At 48.2% G+C, this 22,766-nt stretch overlaps 1 protein-coding gene across 1 annotated transcript in view; it reads left to right on the top strand.

The window, feature by feature from the left end:
* The window catches only part of LOC139235351 (zinc finger protein 229-like), a 50,788-nt gene extending 28,391 nt beyond the window's left edge, over positions 1 to 22,397 (top strand). The window contains exons 2-3 of the mRNA XM_070866491.1: positions 7,090 to 7,102; positions 21,586 to 22,397. Coding sequence (XP_070722592.1) covers positions 7,090 to 7,102; positions 21,586 to 22,203 — 631 coding nt within the window. The 3' untranslated portion in view covers positions 22,204 to 22,397. The remainder of the gene's footprint in view (positions 1 to 7,089; positions 7,103 to 21,585) is intronic.
* Positions 22,398 to 22,766: the final 369 nt, after the last annotated feature.

Genomic DNA, 22,766 nt, shown 5'->3' with positions numbered 1-22,766 from the left:
GGCGGGAAAGTGGCGTTGAGGGCGATGATCAGCCATGATCTTATTGAATGGCCGTGCAGGCTCGAGGGACATTATGGCCTCCTCCTGCCGCTATTTCTTATGTTGATATCCAGGGGACTCTAGATTTATTAGTCCCAACCTTTTTCTTTAAGGTAACATACTTCCTCTGAACCCTCTATCTCCTCATTGAATGCCTCCCACTGCTCTGAGACTGATTTAACTTCAACATAAGAACATAAGATTTCAGAGCAGGAGTAAGCCATTCGGCCCCTCGAGCCTGCTCTGCCATTCAATGAGATAATGGCTGATCTTCTACCTCAACTTCACTTTCCTGCACTATTCCATATCCTTTGATTCCCTTAATTTACAAAAATCTATCGATCTCTGTCTTAAATATGCTCAAAGACAGAGCCTCCACAACCCTCTGGGGTAGAGAATTACAAAGATTAATGAATAAATAAGTTTCTGCTCATCTCAGTCCTAAATGGCCAACCCCTTATTTTGAGACTGTGACCCTGGTTTTAGACTCCTCAGCCAGAGGAAACATCCTCCCTGCATCTATCCTGTCACGCCTTGTAAGAATTTTGTCTGTTTCAATGGGATCATCTCTCATTCTTCTAAACTCTAGAGAATACATGCCTAGTCTACTCAATCTCTCCTCATAGGACAATCCTCCCACCCCAGGAATTCAGTTTGGTGAACCTTCGTTGCCATCCTCAACGGCAAGTACATCCTTCCTTAGGTAAGCAGCCAAAACTGTTCACAATACTCCAGCTGCAGTCTCACCAGGGCCCTATATAATTGCAGTAAGACGTCTTTACTCCTGTACTCAAATCCTCTTGTAATAAAGGCCAACATACCATTTGCTTTCTTCGTTGCTTGCTGTACCTGCATATTAACTTTCAGTGATTCGTGTACAAGGACACCAAGGTCCCTCTGAACACCAACGTTTCCCAATCTCTCACCATTTCAAATAGCTGTTTCCAGTCCACTTTGGCTAAATCACATCTCAGCTTAGTAAAATTGGCTTTTCCCCAATTGAGAACTTTTATTCCTGGTCTGTCTTTGTCCTTTTCCATAACTACCCTAAATCTAACTGAATTATGATCACTAGCACCAAAATGCTGTCCCATCGATAACCCTTCCACCTGCCCAGCTTCAGTCCCGAATACTAAGTCCAGAACTTCCTCCTCTCTTGTTGGGCTTGCTACGTACTGGCTAGAAAGTTCTGCTGGTTGCTGACCCCTCTGCGAAGGGAAATAGGTCCTTCCTATCCACTCTATCTAGGCCCCTCATAATTTTATACGCCTCATTAAGATCTCCCCTCAGCCTCCTTTGTTCCAAAGAAATCAAACTATTAAGAGGGTTGATGGGCTGGAGGAGATTACAGAGATAGGGAAGGGTGAGACCCTGGAGAGAGTTGATCAAGAGAATGCGTATTTTAAAGACTGATGCCACCAGCCATCTCGCCCAGCACAGAATGTAACTCACTACCAACAGGAAGGATGTTACTTTAACTACTACGAATGCATAATGCGGGGAAATCAATCTCTGTCCCTTTAACTAACAGCGTCATGGAAAGAGGGAAATGAATGACCTTTAAACACCTGATTAACTTGGCACTGAAGTGTCTGAAACTCATAATAGCAGCTCCAGGAAAACAAAATACTGACTAATGTTACAATGTTTTGTTAACAGAAGAAATCTCGATTTAACTTTTAAAAGATAAATTGTTTAACAGGGGTTCACACAGACTCACCCGACAGGCTGACTCAGGATCCACCCCTCAAGCACCACGATTGGTTGTAGAACTCGCTGCTCTCTGGGCCCTCCGGCCTCTCTTCCTGTTGGTTCCCAGGGCAATCAATCACTACTCGCCAACATTACACTGCCAGATTAAGTTGAGGGGCTTGGATGAAGAAATAAAACAAGACCGTGAACCTGAGTGAAGAAATAAAATTAGAGAAGCATGATGATATAAACAAGGATAGACAATATAAACTGAAGGGTACAATCCGAAAGGGGATGCATGAACAGTGAGACCTGCGGGTATATGTGGACAAATCACTGAAGGTGGCAGGACATGTTGGGAAAGCAGTTAAAAAAGCTTACAGGTAGCTGGGCATCACAGGAGTACAAAAGCAAGGAGGTTATGATGAACCCTTGTAAAACAGTGGTTCGGCCTCAACTGGAGCATTGTGTCCAATTCTGGGCACCGCACATTAGGATGTGAAGACCTTAGAGAGGGTGCAGAAAAGATTGACAAGAATGATTCACGAGATGAGGGACTTCAGTTCCGTGGATTGACTGGAGAAGCTGGGGTTGTTCCTGTTGGAGCAGAGAAGGTTGAGAGGAGAATTGATAGAAGTGTTCAAAATCATGAGGGGTGTGGACAGAGTAGATAGAGAGATACTGTTCCCACTGGCAGAAGGGTAGAGAATCAGAGGAGATGGATTTAAGGTGAATGGCAAAAGAACAAAAGGTGACATCAGAAAATCTATTTTACGCAGCGAGTGGTTAGGATCCGGAAAGCACGGCCTGAAATGGTGGTGGAGGAAGACTCAATCACAGCTTTCAAAAAAAAAAGTTGGACAAGTATCTGAAAGAAAACATTTGCAGGACTGGGGGAAGGGCGGGCCGTGGGACTAGCTGGGAGCAGGAAAGGGTTCGATGGGCCGAATGGCCTTCCGTGCTGTAACCATTCTCTGATTGTGTGAGCAGAACCACTCTGTTCCCTGACTCAATCTAAAGCCTTCCTGATTGTGAGCATCTCTGTTAAACCTGCCCTGCACCTTCACTGCTCCAAGGAGAACCACCCCAGATGCTGCAGCCATCATCTTATTGAATGGCGGCAGGCTCGAGGGGCCAAAGGGCCGACTCATCTCCTATTTCTGATGATCTCATGTATTCATGTCACTGGTCCCCATCCTGCACCTGCTCCCTGCAGTAAGATGGCCGCCGCGCATGCTCCCTGCCCTGCAGCGGGACAATGGAAAGTATTGTGACATCGAGGAAGCCCCGCCCCCCGTGGCGGGCGGCCCCATGCTGCCCAAAGATGGCGGCCGAACTCCCGGCAAACCCCGACAGTAACCAAGGTCCGTCCCCACCCGAAGGTGCCCCACAGCTGCCACCCGCCGACTCGGCGGCCAAATCTCACCGCCCGCACGTGTCCGTGAGAAGGTGAGTCCTCAGGGAGGCTGAGCGCACTGCCCGGGCTGCTCATCCATCCTCCGCGTGGGGCAAAACATCGTCCGTCCGCAGCTAATCTCCCACAATAGGCTGGCCCCGCGCCTGCGCACAACTCCGCCTCGCCTCACCTGGGCCCCGAGCTCAAAGGCTGCGAGCGGAGCCCCCCAACAAACCCCCCAACCGCCCGCCCGCAACACTCAGCCCGCAGCCAATGGCGAGGGGGCGCGGGGCACCAGCCCACCCAGCGCGCTGCTCCGCACCAATCAGTGGCGGAGGGGCGGGGCCGCGGCACCAATCAATCACTGGTCCCTGAAGGTGCTGACTCTGGCTGGGTTCAGTTCTGCACTCACTGGTTCCCCTCCCCTGAAGGTACTGACTGTGGCTGGGTTCAGTTCTACACTCACTGGTTCTCCTCCCCTGAAGGTACTGACTCTGGCTGGGTTCAGTTCTACACTCACTGGTTCCCCTCCCCTGAAGGTACTGACTCTGGCTGGGTTCAGTTCTACACTCACTGGTCCCCCTCCCCTGAAGGTACTGACTCTGGCTGGGTTCAGTTCTACACTCACTGGTTCCCCTCCCCTGAAGGTACTGACTCTGGCTGGGTTCAGTTTTACACTCAGTGGTTCCCCTCCCCTGAAGGTGCTGACTCTGGCTGGATTCAGTTCTACACTCACTGATCCCCCTCCCCTGAAGGTGCTGACTCTGGCTGGGTTCAGTTCTACACTCACTGGTTCCACTCCCCTGAAGGTACTGACTCTGGCTGAGTTCAGGTCTACACTCACTGGTTCCCCTCCCCTGAAGGTACTGACTCTGGCTGGGTTCAGTTCTACACTCAGTGGTTCCCCTCCCCTGAAGGTACTGACTCTGGCTGGGTTCAGTTTTACACTCAGTGGTTCCCCTCCCCTGAAGGTGCTGACTCTGGCTGGATTCAGTTCTACACTCACTGATCCCCCTCCCCTGAAGGTGCTGACTCTGGCTGGGTTCAGTTCTACACTCACTGGTTCCACTCCTCTGAAGGTACTGACTCTGGCTGAGTTCAGGTCTACACTCACTGGTTCCCCTCCCCTGAAGGTACTGACTCTGGCTGGGTTCAGTTCTACACTCAGTGGTTCCCCTCCCCTGAAGGTACTGACTCTGGCTGGGTTCAGTTCTACACTCACTGGTTCCCCTCCCCTGAAGGTACTGACTCTGGCTGAGTTCAGGTCTACACTCACTGGTTCCCCTCCCCTGAAGGTACTGACTCTGGCTGAGTTCAGGTCTACACTCACTGGTTCCCCTCCCCTGAAGGTACTGACTCTGGCTGGGTTCAGTTCTACACTCACTGGTTCCCCTCCCCTGAAGGTACTGACTCTGGCTGGGTTCAGTTCTACACTCACTGGTTCCCCTCCCCTGAAGGTACTGACTCTGGCTGGGTTCAGTTCTACACTCACTGGTTCCCCTCCCCTGAAGGTACTGACTCTGGCTGGGTTCAGTTCTACACTCACTGGTTCCCCTCCCCTGAAGGTACTGACTCTGGCTGGGTTCAGTTCTACACTCACTGGTTCCCCTCCCCTGAAGGTACTGACTCTGGCTGGGTTCAGTTCTACACTCACTGGTTCCCCTCCCCTGAAGGTACTGACTCTGGCTGGGTTCAGTTCTACACTCACTGGTTCCCCTCCCCTGAAGGTACTGACTCTGGCTGGGTTCAGTTCTACACTCACTGGTTCCCCTCCCCTGAAGGCACTGACTCTGGCTGGGTTCAGTTCTACACTCACTGGTTCCCCTCCCCTGAAGGTACTGACTCTGGCTGGGTTCAGTTCTACACTCACTGGTTCCCCTCCCCTGAAGGTACTGACTCTGGCTGGGTTCAGTTCTACACTCACTGGTTCCCCTCCCCTGAAGGTACTGACTCTGGCTGGGTTCAGTTCTACACTCACTGGTTCCCCTCCCCTGAAGGTACTGACTCTGGCTGGGTTCAGTTCCAGACACTGACATCACTCAATTTGTACCTGCACAAAGATGGCCGCGCATGCGCGGTGCTACTCACTGAATCTGCCTTCCTGCTCAAATATGGCCGCCGTTAGCCTGGGCCTGTGACCGGGAGAAAGCCCCGAAGCTCCAACCACCGATATTCCGGTTATTATTCCGGGCTTGTGGCGGGCACGGTTTGTTTATGAAGCCTCCCCGGCTCCCCGCTGGTCCCTTACCCCGCTCCGTCCCGCTGAAAAAGAGAATCCTGAGGAGCCTGTCCAAAACATGGCTTTTCCGCCATTACTTGCACCGCGCATGCTCCAAACACAGCTCCTACATTCTGGGTGCGGGGCATGCTGGGTAGATAAGACCATGCCAAACAGGAGCAGGAGTGGGCCAGATACTGCAAGGGTTATATACAGAGTGAAGCTCCCTCTGTACTGTCCTAAACAGTCCCAGGGCAGGTACAGCACATGTTAAATACACAGTAAGGATCCAGCTGCACTGTCCCACCAGGTATTCCCAGGGCATGTACAGCACGGGTTAGATACAGAATAAAGCTCACTCTGCACTGTCCCAAGAAACAATCCCAGGGCAGGTACAGCACAAGTATTTTGTTGTTAATCTGTAAATAAAAAGCCCCCTGATTAAAGGGGGGAGGAGACACAAAATAAACCAATTAAACTTTGGACGGTAAACTTAAATCAAATTAACAGTTGGTTGCTGGAGGCGATGATGCACTCCAGTCCGTCTGGTGCTGATCTCTTACAGAAGGCCGCAAGCGTACTGGTGGCAGGTACAGCACGGGTTAGATACAGAATAAAGCTCCCTCTGCACTGTCCCAAGAAACAATCCCAGGGCAGGTACAGCGCAACTATTTTGTTGTTAATCTGTAAATCAAATTCCCGTGATTAAAGGGAGGAGGGCACTATAACCAACAAAATAAACTAATTAAACTTTGGATGGTGAACTTAAATCAAATTAAAATTTGGTTGCTCGAGGTGACGATGCACTCCAGTCCCTCCAGTGCCAACCTCTTACAGAAGGCCGCAAGCGTACCGGTAGCAGGTAGAGCAGGGGTTAGAGACAGAGTGAAGCTCCCTCTACACTGTCCCTTCAAACACTCCCAGGGCAAGTACAGCATAATTTAAATGCAGGGTAAACGTCTTTCACAACAGCCAATCCAAAAATTCACAGGACAAGCACAACACAGGTAAGTACACATTATCATCATCATAGGCAGTCCCTCGAAATCAAGGAAGACTTGCTTACACTCTAAAGGTGAGTTCTTAGGTGACTAAACATTCCAATACGGGAATTACAGTCTCTGTCACAGGTGAGACAGCCAGTCATTGAAGGAAAGGGTGGGTGGGACTGGATTGCCGCATGCTCCTATGCTTGGTTTCTGCATGCTCTCAGTGATGAGACTCAAGGTGCTCAGCACCCTCCCGGATGCACTTCCTCCACTTAGGGCAGAATTTAGCCAAGGGCTCCTAGGTATCAGTGGGGATGCTGCATTTTTATCAAGGAGGCTTTGAAGGTGTCCTTGAAATGTTTCCTCTGATCACCTTGGGCTCGCTTGCCATGTAGGAGTTCTGAGCAGAACGCTTGCTTTGGGAGTCTTGTGTCAGCCATGTGAACAATGTGGCGAGCCAGGGTATCTCTGGAGTTGGAGCACGCCGTGTCCACAAGAGATGGACACTGCAGAGACTGGAGTGCATCATTTCAAGAGAGAACAGAATTTTTATTTTAATTAATTTGATTTGATTTGACAAAGGTTCCCTTTATGTTGAATTATTAAGTTGTGTTTTTGGTGCCCTCAAAGAAAAAACAAGGGGGCAGTTTAATGAAAGTTTCTGGAGTGTGACCCCCCTCCCCCCTTTAATCAGGGGGCACTTGATCATTGTTCGACTTAAAATAGTTGTGAACAATGTGGCCCACCCAATGCAGCTGGTCGAGTGTGGTCAGTGCTTTGATGCTGAGGATGTTGGCCTGATCGAGGAAACACCGGGAATGGTTGATGAGAATGACCAGGAGATCCAAGAGCTAATAAATCGCAAGCGCAGGGCATTTCTGAACCTAAAACAACAACACAACTCAGGACCAGCAAAGCAGCATTACAGGTGGCTTCAGGCCGAGGTCCAAGAAAAAACCTGTGACCTAAAGCATAGATGGTGGGTGGAGAAATCACAGGAGATTCAGCAGCTGGCTGACAGCCATGATGTGTGAGGATTCTTCACATCAGTCAACGCCACCTACAGCCCAGCCACCCAAGGCACCACCCCACTGTTGGCCAAGAACGGGGAAACACTCATCAAGGACACCGAGGCAGCCAGGACCCGCTGGAAGGAACACTTCGAAGATCTCCTTAACCGACACACTGCCTTTGACTCGAGTGTCCTCGACTCCAACGCACAGCATGCTACCCACGACCATCTCAGCAAAACCCCAGCCCTGTATGAGGTGGAAAAGGCCATCTGCCAGCTCAAAACCAACAAGGCAATGGGAGTGGATGAAATCCCCACTGAGGCACTAAAGTATGGCGGAGAGGCACTATTGGCACAAATGCATGACCTCATCTCTCTCATCTGGAAGAAGGAAGGCATGCCTGGAGATCTCAGAGATGCAGTAATCGTGACCATCTTTAACTAGGGGACAAGTCCGACTGCGGCAATTACAGATGAATCGCCTGGGAAAGCCATCGCTAGAATCCTCCTCAACCATCTTCTCCCTGTGGCTGAGGAGCTCCTCCCGGAGTCACAGTGTGGTTTTCATCCTCTGCGGAGTATAACGGAAATGAGTAGGTACACAGTAAGGATCTCAATACATTCTCCCACCAGACACTTGCAGGGAAGATACAGCATGGGTCAGATACAGAGTAAAGCTCCCTCGACACTGTCCCATCAAATATTCCCAGGGCAAGTACAACATGGCTTAAATAGAGAGTAAAGCTCCCTCTATACTTTTCCATCAGACGTTCCCAGGGCAAGTACAGCACAGGTTAGACACAGACTACATCTCCCTCTGACTTGTCCAGCCATTCCAGGGCAGATACAGCATCAGTTCGATATAGAGAAAATCTCCCTCTATACTGTTCTGCTGGACATTCCCAGGGCAGGTACAGCACGGGTTAGATACAGAGTAAAGCTCCCCTTACACTGTTCCATCAACCATTCCCAGGGCAGGTACCACCAAGCTCATGGTCTACAGGGCTGTAGTAATACCCGCCCTCCTGTATGGCTCAGAGGAATGGACTATGTACAGTAGACACCTCAAGTCGCTGGAGATATATCACCAATGATGTCTCCACTAGATCCTACAAATCCCCTGGGAGGACTGGCACAGCAATATCAGCGTCCTTGTCCAGGCTAATGTCCCCAGCATTGAAGCACTGACCACACTTGATCAGCTCCGCTGGGCAGGCCACATAGTTCGTATGCCAGACACGAGACTCCCAAAGCAAGTGCCCTATGTGGTGCGCCGTCACAGCAAATGAGCCAAAGGTGGGCAGCGGAAACATTACAAGGACACCCTCAACGCCTGCCTGATAAAGTGCGACATCCCCACTGACACCTGGGAGTCCCTGACCAAAGACTGCCCTAAGTGGAGACAGTGAATCCGGGAGGGCGCTGAGCACTTCGAGTCTCAATGCCGAGAGCATGCAGAAATCAAGCGCAGGCAGTGGAAGGAGCATATGGCAAAGCAGTCCCACCCACCCCTTCTCTCAATGACTATCTGTCCAACCTGTGACAGAGTCTGTGGCTCTCATATTGGACTGGTCAGCCACCAAATAACTCACTTCAGGAGTGGAAGCATGTCTTCCTTCTATTTTTCCTCGATTCTGAGGGACTGCCTATGCTGATGATGATGACAACACAGGTTAAATGCAGAGTAAAGCTCCCTCTACACTGTCTCACCAGACATTCCCAGGTCGGTACAGCGTGGGTTATTAAAGGTTAAATCTCACTCTAGCCTGCCCCAAACACTCCCAGAGTCCGTACAGCATAGGTTAGATACAGCGTTAATCTCCCTCTACGCTGTCCGATCAAACATTCGCGCAACATACACAGCACGGGTTAGTCAGAGAGCAAAGCTCTCCATATACTGATCCATCAAACACTCCCATCGCAGGTACAGCACGAGTTAGATACAGAGTAAAGCTCACTCTACACTGTCCCATCAAACAGACCCAGGGCAGGAACAACACAGGTTAGATACAGAGTAAAGCTCACTCTACACTGTCCCATCAAACACTACGAGGGAAGGTACAGCATGGATTAGATAAGAGAGAAAAGCTTGCTCTACACTATCCCATCAAAAACTGCCAGAGCAGGTACAGCATGGGTTCGACAGAAAGGTTTAGGCTGGGTTTTCCAGAACTTGGGACCTGAGCAACAGAAGGCACCGTCACCAATTATAATCAGGGATGCTCAGGAAGACAGATATCTCATGGGTGGGGGACAGGATGGTGGTTGTGGGGCTGGAGGAATTTACAGAGCTAGGGAGGGATGACGCCATGGAGTGGTTTAAAAATATTAGAATTTTCAAATCAAGGCGTTGCTTAACTAGAAGCCAATGTAGGTCAGTGAGGACAGGGGTGATGGGTGAGCTGGACTTGGTGCGAGTTAGGGCATGGGCAGCCGAATTTTTGAATAACTCTAGTTTATCTAGAGTCGAATGTGGGAGGAGTGCATTGGAATAGTCAAGTCCAGAAGTAACAAAAGCATGGATGAGGGCTTCAGCAGTGGATGAGCTGAGGCAAGAGCGGAGACGGATGATGTTACAGAGATGGAAATAGGCAGTCTTAATTATGCCGTGGATATCTGGTTAAAAAACCTATTTCAGGGTTAAGTATGACACCAAGGTTGCAAACAGTCTGGTTCAGGCTCAGACAGAAGTTGGGGAGAGGGACAGAGTCTGTGGCTAGGGAACGGAGTTTGTGGCAATGACAATTACAAATATCAGAATATTTGACAGACTATCACGTGCAAAATGTGTGGATGAGTTTGTAAAATTCAATCGGTTACAAAAACGGGTTACAGAAAGTAACGGATTTCGAACCTTATGCAAGATGGTTCAAAAAAGGGGTGGTTCAAAAGATTTCAGTTGAGTTTAAACTGACACACTGCAGTTAAGTCTACTACAACTACAACTCGTACTCAAATGGAACAAGTTTGGGGTTTGATAGAAGGCGAACTAGGTGAGAAATTACATAAGTTAGATTAAGAAAAAGCACTAAAATGGAACAGTCAGTAACAGAACATCAATTAGTCTCCTCTGATCATGGAGGAATCAAATATTCGACACACTGTGTTTGAAACAAAGATAATTTATTCAACATTTATACACAATATTAATCTCCAGCTCAGGTATAGGGGTTATTAAGATCATCAGAAACAAAGTAGAGCTGCCGGAGTGAACATGTTTCAGTGCCCAATGCAATCACAGTAAATCCTGTTCTATTTACAAATGCAGCTTTTCTCCTCAGCCCATTCAAAACTGAGATAAGGAGAAATGTCTTCTCTCAGAGGGTGTAAATCTGTGGAATTCTCTGCCCCAGAGAGCAGTGGAGGCTGGGTCATTGAATATATTTAAGGCGGAGATAGCCATATTTTTGAGCGATAATGGAGTATAGGGTTCTGGGGAGCGGGCAGAGAAGTGGAGCTGAGTCTACGATTAGACCAGCCATGATCTTATTGAATGGGGAGCAGGCTCGGGGGTCCGGCTGGCCCACTCCTGCTCCAATTTCTCATGGTCTTATGTACCCAGCATGCCCCGCGCGGAAGAATGAGCCGCATCCAGACTAGAGGAGCTCAGTGCGCAGGCGCGGATCTTGGATGTGTTTGGAGCATGCGCGGTGCGTGTAATGGCGGAAGAGACATGGTTTGGACAGGCTCCTCAGAAGTGTCCTTTTCAGCGGGACGGAGCGGAATAATGGACCAGCGGGGAGCCGGGGAGGCTTCATAAACATCCGGTGCCCGCCGCAAGCCCGGAATAATAACAGGAATATCGGCGGTTGCAGCTTCGGGGCTTTCTCCCGGTCATAGGCCCAGACTAACGGCGGCCATCTTCGTATAGGAAGGCAGGTTCATCGCTCCGCCATCTTGGTTCAGTGAGTAGCATAGCGCATGCGCTGCTATCTTGGTGTCGGAACAAAGTGAATGATGTCAGTGTCTGGAACTGCACCCAGCCAGAGTCAGTACCTTCAGGGGAGGGGAACCAGTGAGTGTAGAACTGAACCCAGCCAGAGTCAGTACCTTCAGGGGAGGGGAACCAGTGAGTGTGGAACTGAACCCAGCCAGAGTCAGTACCTTCAGTGGAGGGGAACCAGTGAGTGTAGAACTGAACCCAGCCAGAGTCAGTACCTTCAGGGGAGGGGAACCAGTGAGTGTAGAACTGAACCCAGCCAGAGTCAGCACCTTCAGGGGAGGGGAACCAGTGAGTGTAGAACTGAACCCAGCCAGAGTCAGTACCTCCAGGGGAGGGGATGCAGTGAGTGTAGAACTGAACCCAGCCAGAGTCAGCACCTTCAGGGGAGGGGAACCAGTGAGTGTAGAACTGAACCCAGCCAGAGTCAGTACCTTCAGGGGAGGGGAACCAGTGAGTGTAGAACTGAACCCAGCCAGAGTCAGCACCTTCAGGGGAGGGGAACCAGTGAGTGTAGAACTGAACCCAGCCAGAGTCAGCACCTTCAGGGGAGGGGAACCAGTGAGTGTAGAACTGAACCCAGCCAGAGTCAGCACCTTCACGGGAGGGAAACCAGTGAGTGTAGAACTGAACCCAACCAGAGTCAGTACCTTCAGGGGAGGGGAACCAGTGAGTGTAGAATTGAACCCAGCCAGATTCAGCACCTTCACGGGAGGGGAACCAGTGAGTGTAGAATTGAACCCAGCCAGAGTCAGTACCTTCACGGGAGGGGAACCAGTGAGTGTAGAACTGAACCCAGCCAGAGTCAGCACCTTCAGGGGAGGGGAACCAGTGAGTGTAGAACTGAACCCAGCCAGAGTCAGCACCTTCAGGGGAGGGGAACCAGTGAGTGGAGAACTGAACCCAGCCAGAGTCAGCACCTTCAGGGGAGGGGAACCAGTGAGTGTAGAACTGAACCCAGCCAGAGTCAGCACCTTCACGGGAGGGAAACCAGTGAGTGTAGAACTGAACCCAACCAGAGTCAGTACCTTCAGGGGAGGGGAACCAGTGAGTGTAGAACTGAACCCAGCCAGATTCAGCACCTTCACGGGAGGGGAACCAGTGAGTGTAGAATTGAACCCAGCCAGATTCAGCACCTTCAGGGGAGGGGAACCAGTGAGTGGAGAACTGAACCCAGCCAGAGTCAGCACCTTCAGGGGAGGGGAACCAGTGAGTGTAGAATTGAACCCAGCCAGATTCAGCACCTTCACGGGAGGGGAACCAGTGAGTGTAGAACTGAACCCAGCCAGAGTCAGCACCTTCAGGGGAGGGGAACCAGTGAGTGTGGAACTGTTCCCAGCCACAGTCAGCATCTTGAGGGAAGTGAGGAGAACCAGTGAGTGTAGAACTGAACCCAGCCAGAGCCAGCACCTTCAGGGAAGGAGATGGAGGGGAGCCAGTGAGTGTCGAACTGAACGCAGCCAGAATTGGTGGTGAAAATTGGGAGTAGAGGGAAAACAGTCTATAACATAAGAACATAAGAAATAGGAGCAGGAATAGGCCATTTGGCCCGTCGAGCCTGCTCCCTATTCAATAAGATCATGGCTGATCTGATCATGGACTCGGCTCCACTTCCCTGCCCGCTCCCCATAACCCTTTACTCTCTCATCATTCAAAAATGTGTCTATCTCCACCTTTAATTATTCAATGACTCAGCTTGCACAGCTCTTTGGGGCAGAGAATTCCAGGGATTTGCCACCCTCAGAGAGGAAATTCCTCCTCATCTCACTTTTAAATGGGCGGCTCCTTATTCTGAGACTATGTCCCCCTAGTTTTAGTTTCCCCTATGAGTGGAAATATCCTCTCTGCATCCATCTTGGCGAGCCCCCTCATTATCATTAAGTTTCAATAAAATAACCTCTCATTTCTTCGAAACTCCAATGTGTTTAGGCCCAACCTACTCAACCTATCCTCAGAAGTCAACCCCCCATCTCCGGAATCAACCTCGTGAACCTTCTCTGAACAGCCTTCAATGCAAGTGTATCCTTCCTTCAATACGGAGACCAAAACTGTACACAGTACTCCAGGTGTGGCCTCACCAATACTCTTTACAGTTGCAGCAGGACTTCTCTGCTTTTATGCTCTATCCCCCTTGCAATGCAGGCCAACATTCCATTTGCCTTCCTGATTACTTGCCGTACCTGCATACTAACTTTTTGTGTTTCATGCACAAGGCCCCTAAGTCTCTCTGTAATGCAGCTCTTTGCAATTTTTCTCCATTTAAATTATAATTTGCTTTTCTGTTATTTCTGCCAAAGTGCATAACTTCACATTTTCCCACATTATACTCCATCTGCCGAATGTTTGCCCTCTCACTTAACATGTCTATATCCCTTTGCATATTTTTTGTGTCCACCGCACAATTTTTGTAACAACAGCAAACTCGGTCCCTTCATCCAAGTCATTAATATGGATTGTAATTAGTTGAAGACCCAGCACCGATCCCTGCGGCACCCCACTAGTCATGTTTGCCAACTGGAAAATTACCATTTATCCCGACCCTCTGTTTTCTGTTGGTTTGCCAATCCTCTATCCACGTTAATACATAACCTCCAACCCTGTGAGCTTTTATCTTGTGCAGTAACCTCTTAAGTGGCACCTTATCGAATGCCTTCTGGAAATCCAAATACACCATACCCACTGCTTCCCCCTAATCCACCCTGCTTGTTACATCCTCAAAGTACTCCAGCGAATTTGTCAAACATGATTTCCCTTTCATAAAACCATGTTGAATCTGCTTGATTGAATCATGCTTTTCCAAATGTCCTGCTACTGCTTCCTTAATAATGGACTCCAGCATTTTCCCAATGACAGATGTTAGACTAACTGGTCTCAATTGTCCTGCTTTTTGTCTGCCTCATTTTTCAAATAGGCACGTTACATTGGCGGCTTTCCAATCTGTTGGGACCGCCCTAGAATCCAGGGAATTTTGGTAGATTACAACCAATGCATCCACTATCTCTGCAGCCACTTCTCTTAAGACCCTAGGATGCAAGCCATCAGGTCCAGGGGACTTGTCTGCCTTTAGTCCTATTATTTTACCTAGTACTACGTCATTAGTGATCGTGATTGTATTGCGTTCCTCCCGATCTCTCGCTTATCCACTGCTGGGATGTTTTTAGTGTCTTCTACCATGAAGGACTCTTACTATCTGTTTTTATATTTTGTGCTAGTTTTCTTTCATAATCTATCTTCCCTCTCAATCATGTCTGCCACTGCTCATCAACCGTCCCATTCTTTAATCTATTTTCCCAGTCCGCTTTAGCCAACTCTGCCCTCATACCATTGTAGTCTCCTTTATTTCAGCTTGGGACCCTGGTTTGAGAACCAAATTTCTCACCAACCATTTTAGTACGTGATCATTTATTAATCCTGCCTCATTACACAGTACTAGATCTAAGATAGCCTGCTCCCTGGTTGGTTCCACAACATACTGTTCAAGGAAACTATCCCAGATACACTCTATGGACTCCTCCTCAAGGCGACCCTGGCCAATTTGCTTTGTCCAATCAATATGAAGTTTAAAATCACCCATAAATATTGCCATTCCTTTATTACAAACCTCCATTATTTCTTGATTTATACTCCGTCCAACAGTGTAGCTACTGTTAGGGGCCTATAGACTCTGCCCACCAGTGACTTTCCCTTTATTATTCCCCATCTCCACCCAAACTGATTCAATATCTTGATCCTCTGAGCAAATATCGTTTCTCACTAACGCACTGATCTAATTCTTTATTAACAGAGCTACCCCACCTCCTATTCCTTTCTGTCTGTCCTTCCGAATTGTCAAATACCCCTGAATATTTAGTTCCCAGTCCTGGTCACCTTGCAACCACGTCTCTGTAATGGCTATCAGATCGTACCCATTTGTATCTATTTGTGCCGTCAACTCATCTATTTTGTTACAAATGTTATGTGCATTTAGACAAAGAGCTTTAAATTTGTTGTTTTTACCTGTGTTTCCTGCTTTTTTCCTCTGTCCAACAGCACTGACAAACCCCCCCCCCCCCCGGACGAGGATATTGGTCCCGGCTCTGTTGAGGTGCAACCCGTCCGGTTTGTACAGGTCCCACCTCCCTCCAGAAGTGGTCCCAATGCATCAGGAATCTAAAGCCCTCACTCCTGCACCATCTCTCCAGCCAGGCATTCATCTGCTCTATCCTCCTATTTCTGTACTCACTAGTTCATGGCGCCAGGAGTCATTCTAAATATTACCCTAGACCATGTCACTGTTTATAATTACACATGACCCAGTCTCGGTTTATATTACATTCGACCCTGCCTCTGTTTATATTACACTAGACCCTGTCCCTGTTTATACTACACTTGACAGTATCCCTGTTTATAAATAGAAGTATAAAGTACAAACGCATGGATATTATGATGAACCTGTACAAAACACTGGTTCGGCCTCAACTGGAGTATTATGCCCAATTGTGGGCAACACACTTTAGGAATAATGTGAAGGCCTTGGTGAGGGTGCAGAAAAGATTTACGAGAATGATTCCAGGGATGAGGGACTTCAGTTACCTTGACAGACTGGAGCAGCTGGGGTTGCAAGGGGGATAGAGTATAAAAGCAGAGAAGTCCTGCTACGACTGTAGGGTATTGGTGAGGCCACACCTGGAGTACTGTGAACAGTTTTGGTCTCTGTATTTAAGGAAGGATATACTTTCATTGGAGGCAGTTCAGAGAAGGTTCATTTGGGTGATTCCTGAGATGAGGGGGTTGACTTATGAAGAAAGGTTGAGTAGTTTGGGCCTATACTCATTGGAGTTCAGAATAATGAGAGGTGATCTTATTGAAACATAAAAGATACTGGAGGGCTTGACAAGGTGGATGCAGAGAGGGTGTTTCCATTCATAGGAGAATCTAGAACTGGGGGCATAGTTTCAGAATAAGGGGTTGCCCATTTAAAACTGAGATGAGGAGGAATTTCTTCTCTGAGGGTTCTAATTCTGTGGAATTCTCTGCCCCAGAAAGCTGTAGAGGCTGGATCATTGAATATATTTAAGGTGGAGATAGACAGATTTTTTGAGCGATATGGGAGTAAAGGTTTATGGGAGCGAGGAGTAAGTGGAGTTGAGTCCAGGATCAGATCAGCCATGATTTTATTGAATGATGGAGCAGGCTCGAGGGGCCAAATGGTCTACTCCCGCTCTTATTTCTTGTGTTCTCCTTAGAGCAGGGAAGATTGAGAGGAAATTTGACAGAGGTGTTCAAAATCATGAGTGGTCGAGAGATACTGTTCCCATTGGCAGAAGGGTCGAGAACCAGAGGACACAGATTTAAGGTGATTGGCAAAAGAACCAAAGGCGACACAAGAAAAAACCTTTTTGCGTGGCGAGTGGTTAATATCCGGATTGCACGGCCTGAAAGGGTGGTGGAGGCAGACTCAATTGCGGCTTTCAAAAGGGAGTTGGATAAGTATCTGAAAGAAAAACATTTGCACGGCTGTGGGGTAAGGGCGGGGGAGTGGGACTAGCTGAGGTGCTCTTGCAGAGAGCTGGCACGGGCTCGACGGGCCGAATGGTCTTGTTCCGTGCTGTAACCATTCTCTGATTCTATGGTTCTAACTCTCTCATCATCAGCCTCTATTCACCTCCCTCATATGCTGATCTTCAGTGCATCGATACTGGAAACACAGAGCGACCAATCCAGAGCCGCTCTGTATCAGGGTGGGCGCTGGATGCGGAAGTCGCTCCCTGGCCTCCTGTGTGGGTCTGTTTGTTGCATCAGTTTGAGCTGGAGTGGAGAGGGGGGAGAAGCTGCTGGGTTTAACCCCCAGTACCTCTGGGCCCAGTCGGGCCCAACAATTTCCGATGAGAGACTGTCAACAGCGGTGTATTCTAGGGGAGATTAGGTTGTGAAACAGACACTGCCAGCACAATGTAGAAGAGTATTGTTTTAGGAACAAGTATTTCTGTAGAGGCTTTCAATATACAGATTTGTTTTAATCCATTCTTGGGATGTGGATGTTACCAGTCGGGCCAGAATATATTTCCAATTTCCATTTGCCCCTTGACAAGGTGATGGTGGGCCTTCTCGAACCGCTGCAGTCCGTGTGGTGAAGGCCCTCCCACAATGCTGTTAGGTGAGGAGTTCCAGGATTTTCACCCAGTGACGATGTAGGAACGGTGATATATTCCCAAGTCAGGATGGTGTGAGACTTGGAGGGGAACTTGGAGGTGATGGATTTCCCATGCACCTGCTGCCCTGGTCCATCTGGGTGGGAGAGGTTGTGGGTTTGGGAGGTTCTGTCAAAGTTCTGGTCGAGTTGCAGATGTATACATTCCCTCCCCTTCACCCCGCCCACCCCTCCCTCCTCCCATCGAGACCAGAGTCTTGTGTCGGCCCAGACCGGGTGGTGAGTTCCTGTCCCTGAAGGACATGTAGGGGGTGGTGGGTGTGTCAGCCTTTTCTGACCTTGATGGTCCGAATCGTCCCACTCCCTGGTTCTCGGGCTTGGAATTATTTAGGAGATGTGATAGATGTAGACAGACAACTGTTTGGTGCAAGAACAAATATTTTATTTAGGAAATAGCACACCACACTAATTACCTGAATAGCATATAACAAAATGTACAGAAAAAGGGGGAAAACATATACACAACGGGTACAGAGGCTATGCAGTGAAAAAAAACACCTCCCACCACGACACTAACTGAGCTCGGCTCAGAAATTGCAGGGACTATGCTCACCAAAGGATTTCTCCACAGTTTAACCCAGTTGCACACTGCTTTCTCTCTTCAGCAGTTATCATGGGCAACTTTAATCTACATATTGATTGGGCTAACCAAACTGGTAGCAATGTGGTGAAGGAGTATTTCCTGGAGTGTATTAGGGATAGTTTTCTCGACCAATGTATCAAGGACCTAACTAGAGGGCTGGCCATCCTAGACTGGGTGATGTGTAATGAGAAAGAACTAATTATCAATCTTGTTGTGCGAGGCCCCTTGGGGAAGAGTGACCATAATATGGTAGAATTCTTTATTGAGATGGAAAGTGACACAGTTAATTCAGAGACTAGGGTCCTGAACTTAAGGAAAGGTAACTTTGATGGTATGAGACATGAATTGGCTAGAATAGACTGATGAATGATACTTAAAGGGATGACGGTGGATAGGCAATGGCAAACATTTAAAGATCACATGGATGAACTTCAACAATTGTACATCCCTGTCTGGAGTAAAAATAAAACAGGGAAGATGGCTCAACCGTGGCTAACAAGTGAAATTAAGGATAGTGTTAAATCCAAGGAAGGGGCTTATAAATTGGCCAGAAAAAGCAGCAAACCTGAAGACTGGGATAATTTTGTAATAAAGCAGAGGAGGACAAATGGTTTAATTAGGAGGGGGACAATAGAGTATGAGAGGAAGCTTGCTGGCAACATAAGAACTGACTGCAAAAGTTTCTATATAGATATGTGAAAGATTAGTGAAAACAAACGTAGGTCCCTTGCAGTCAGATTCAGGTGAATTTATACTGTGTAACAAAGAAATAGTGGACCAGTTAAACAAATACTTTGGTTCTGTCTTCACAAAGGAAAACACAAATAACCTTCCGGAAATACTAGGGGACCGAGGGTAGAGTAAGAAGGAGGAACTGAAGGAAATCCTTATTAGGTGGGAAATTGTGTCGGGGAAATTGATGGGATTGAAGGCCAATACATCCCCGGGTCTTGATAGTCTGCATCCCAGAGTACTTAAGGAAGTAGCCCTAGAAATAGTGGATGCATTGGTGACCATTTTCCAACAGTCGATCGACTCTGGATCGGTTCCTATTGACTGGAGGGTAGCTAATGTAACACCACTTTTTTAAAAAAGGAGGGAGAGAGAAAATGGGTAATTATAGACTGGTTAGCCTGACATCAGTAGTGGGGAAAATCTTGAAATCAATTATGAAAGATGAAATAGCAGCACATTTGGAAAGCAGTGACGTGATCGGCCCAAGTCAGCGTGAATTTATGAAAGGGAAATCCTGCTTGACAAATCTTCTAGAATTTTTTGAGGATGTAACTTGTAGAGTGGACAAGGGAGAACTAGTAGATGTGGTGTATTTGGACTTTCAAAAGGCTTTTGACAAGGTCCCACACAAGAGATTGGTGTGCAAAATTAAAGCACATGGTATTGGGGGTAATGTACTGATGTGGATAGAGAACTGCTTGGCAGACAGGAAGCAGAGAGTCGGGATAAATGGGTCCTTTTCAGAATGGCAGGCAGTGACTAGTAGGGTACTGCAGGGCTCAGTGCTAGGACCACAGCTACTTACAATATATATTAATGATTTGGATGAAGGAATTGAGTGCAATATCTCCTAGTTTGCAGATGATACTAAGCTGGGTAGCAGTGTGAGCTGTGAGGAGGACGCTAAAAGGCTGCAGGGTGACTTGGACAGGTTAGGTGAATGGGCAAACACGTGGCAGATGCAGTATAAGGTGAGGTTATTCACTTTCGTGGCAAAAACACGAAGGCAGAATATTATCTGAATGGTGGCAGATTAGGAAAAGGGGAGGTGCAGCGAGACCTGGGTGTCATGGTACATCAGTCATTGAAAGTTAGCATGCAGGTTCAGCAGGCGGTGAAAAAGGCAAATGCTTCATTGGCCTTCATAGCGAGGGGATTTGAGTATAGGGACAGGGAGGTCTTACTGCAGTTGTACAGGGCCGTAGTGCGGCCTCACCTGGAATATTGTGTTCAGTTTTGTTCTCCTAATCTGAGGAAGGACGTTCTTGCTATTGAGGGAGTGTAGCGAAGGTTCACCAGATTGATTCCCAGGATGGCAGGACTGACATATGAGGAGAAACTAGATTAACTGGGCCTGTATTCACTAGAGTTTAGAAGGATGAGAGGGGTTCTCATAGATATATATAAAATTCTGACGGGACTGGACAGGTTAGATGCAGGAAGAATGTTCCCGATGTTGGGGAAGTCCAGAACTTGGGAACATAGTCCAAGGATAAGGGGTAGGCCATCTAGGACTGAGATGAGGAGAAACTTCTTCACTCAGAGAGTTGTTAACCTGTGGAATTCCCTACCGCAGAGAGTTGTTGATGCCAGTTCATTTGATATATCCAAGGGGAAGTTAGATATGGCCCTTACGGCGAAAGGGATCAAGGGATATGGAGCGAAAGCAGGAAAGGGGTACTGAGGTGAATGATCAGCCATGATCCTGTTGCATGGTGGTGCAGGCTCGAAGGACTGAATGGCCTACTCCTGCACCTACTTTCTATGCCCAAAAGGTACCACAGCCCAAAAGTCACCACCAAGGCCCCCAGTTATACCTGAGTGCACAATTGATTTCTGATGACTGCTTTTGTGCGATGTTGGCAGGCTGATCAACTCTAATGTGATCCCTTTGTGAGATATTTTGGTGGGCTGATTGAGTATTAGCCTGATACAAGATTCCCAAAGGTGTTGATGGGGTTTTCAAATGGTGCCGTTAGAATGTAATCGGGTCTTGATACTGTCCATTGTGTGTTTTGCTGAATCCAGGGTTTTTCTGTATAGCCGTTTTAAGAACTATTAAAATATGTATGTATCTGGGTCCCTGGTAAGTGGGCTTTTGTTAGACTGCTAATGTCTCCCTGGGGCCTGCCTCCCAGGTGGGTTAGCAGCCCTATGCAGACCCAGCATACAATTTAAAATGTCCAAACTCAATCTAAAAGGCCTTAGTTTAGTCCAAAGGCACCTAATAGTGAGATATTTCTGTCCACATTTCTCCTCCAAAAGTCTAACACAGTTCCAATTTAAATTCCAGACACATGTCCATTGAGTAGGGGGTCCCAGAATGTTGTGAATCCTATAGACATTAGTGACCAGTTGGGTTATTACGACAATCCAACAGCTTTCATGGTCACTTATTTTCTGCTGATGGCCGCACAAATAGCCAGGTTCATTCAGCTCAATTTCACAACCTGCCTTTGTGTTTTTGTGGGTTCTCTCTCACCCACCCTTTTTCCTGTTTGAAACTCACTTTACAGGGTATTAAAAAGGGAGGATTTGTCGACCAGAGGCTCAAACCAAACATCACATTAAGATGTGACAGTCACTCGATTCATCGGGAACGGAATATCATCGGCCTTTGACCATGGAAGGGAAAAGCACTGTTCACAGCGGGGAGAAACAGTACACGTGCTGTGTGTGTGGACAAGGCTTCAGCCGATCATCCAACCTGGAGAAACACAAGTGCAGTCACACTGGGGAGAAACTGTGTAAATGTGAGGACTGTGGGAAATGTTTCAACTACCCGTCCCAGCTGGAAATACATTGGCGAGTTCACACTGGGGAGAGGCCATTCAGCTGTTCAGAGTGTGGGAAGGGATTCAGTTGTTCATCCCACCTGTTGAGGCACCAGCAAGTTCACACGAGGGAGAGGCCGTTCACCTGCTCCGAGTGTGAGGAGGGATTCACTCATTCATCTACCCTGCTGAAACACCACCGAGTTCACACTGGGGAGAGGCTGTTCATCTGCTCTGAGTGTGGGAAGGGATTCACGACATCATCTCATTTGCTGACACACCAGCGAGTTCACACTGGGGAGAGGCCGTTCACCTGCTCTGAGTGTGGGAAGGGATTCAGTACATCATCCCATTTGCTGACACACCAGCGAGTTCACACTGGGGAGAGGCCGTTCACCTGCTCTGAGTGTGGGAAGGGATTCACTACATCATCCCACCTGCTGAGACACCAGCGAGTTCACACTGGGGAGAGGCTGTTCACCTGCTCTGAGTGTGGGAAGGGATTCACTCAGTCATCTAACCTGCTAACACATCAGCGAGTTCACACTGGGGAGAGGCCATTCACCTGCTCTGAGTGTGGGAAGGGATTCAGTACGTTAGCCCATGTGTTGAGACACCAGCAAGTTCACAAGTGACTGCAGGGGTTGGGATCTGCTGTTAATGCTGCTGTTAATCACATCCCGACTGAACCATGTTCATTCTGACAGTTGGGGTTTGTTTCTGCTGATGTCAATAACTCCAGTAACTGGACTGGAGTTTAATATTTGGGTTATAGACAAATAAATTCGTGTTGCTTTCAACACATTGCTGTAGATTTTTGTCTTTCCCACCTGTGTGTTTATCATCACCTGGCTGGAGCTCAGAGAGGACACTCTGTGGGGAGGATCATATGGGGAGAAAACTTCAGCCTGGACACAGTCCTTCAAGGTCACACTGGCAAATGGCACTTTGGTCTTTCTCATTTCTCTTCACTGACAGCAAAGTCACTGCGTGGGTTAACCTTGACGTGTAAGGTGCAGATGATATCCACCCAAGGGTGTTTAAAGAGATGGGACGGGTGCTCTGCCAGCCCCTTGCCCATATCTCCAACAGCTCAGTAGAGTCATGGGTTGTTCCCTGAGATTGGAAGGTAGCATATGTAGTTCCCATTTTGCAAATTGGGCACAAGTCAGAGCTCGGGAACTAAAGGCCCATCAAC

Source organism: Pristiophorus japonicus, chromosome 23, assembly GCF_044704955.1.
Source record: "Pristiophorus japonicus isolate sPriJap1 chromosome 23, sPriJap1.hap1, whole genome shotgun sequence".
NCBI lineage: Eukaryota > Metazoa > Chordata > Chondrichthyes > Pristiophoridae > Pristiophorus > Pristiophorus japonicus.
The sequence above is the reverse complement of the archived record's forward strand: the minus strand, read 5'-3'. Positions and strand labels throughout refer to the sequence as shown.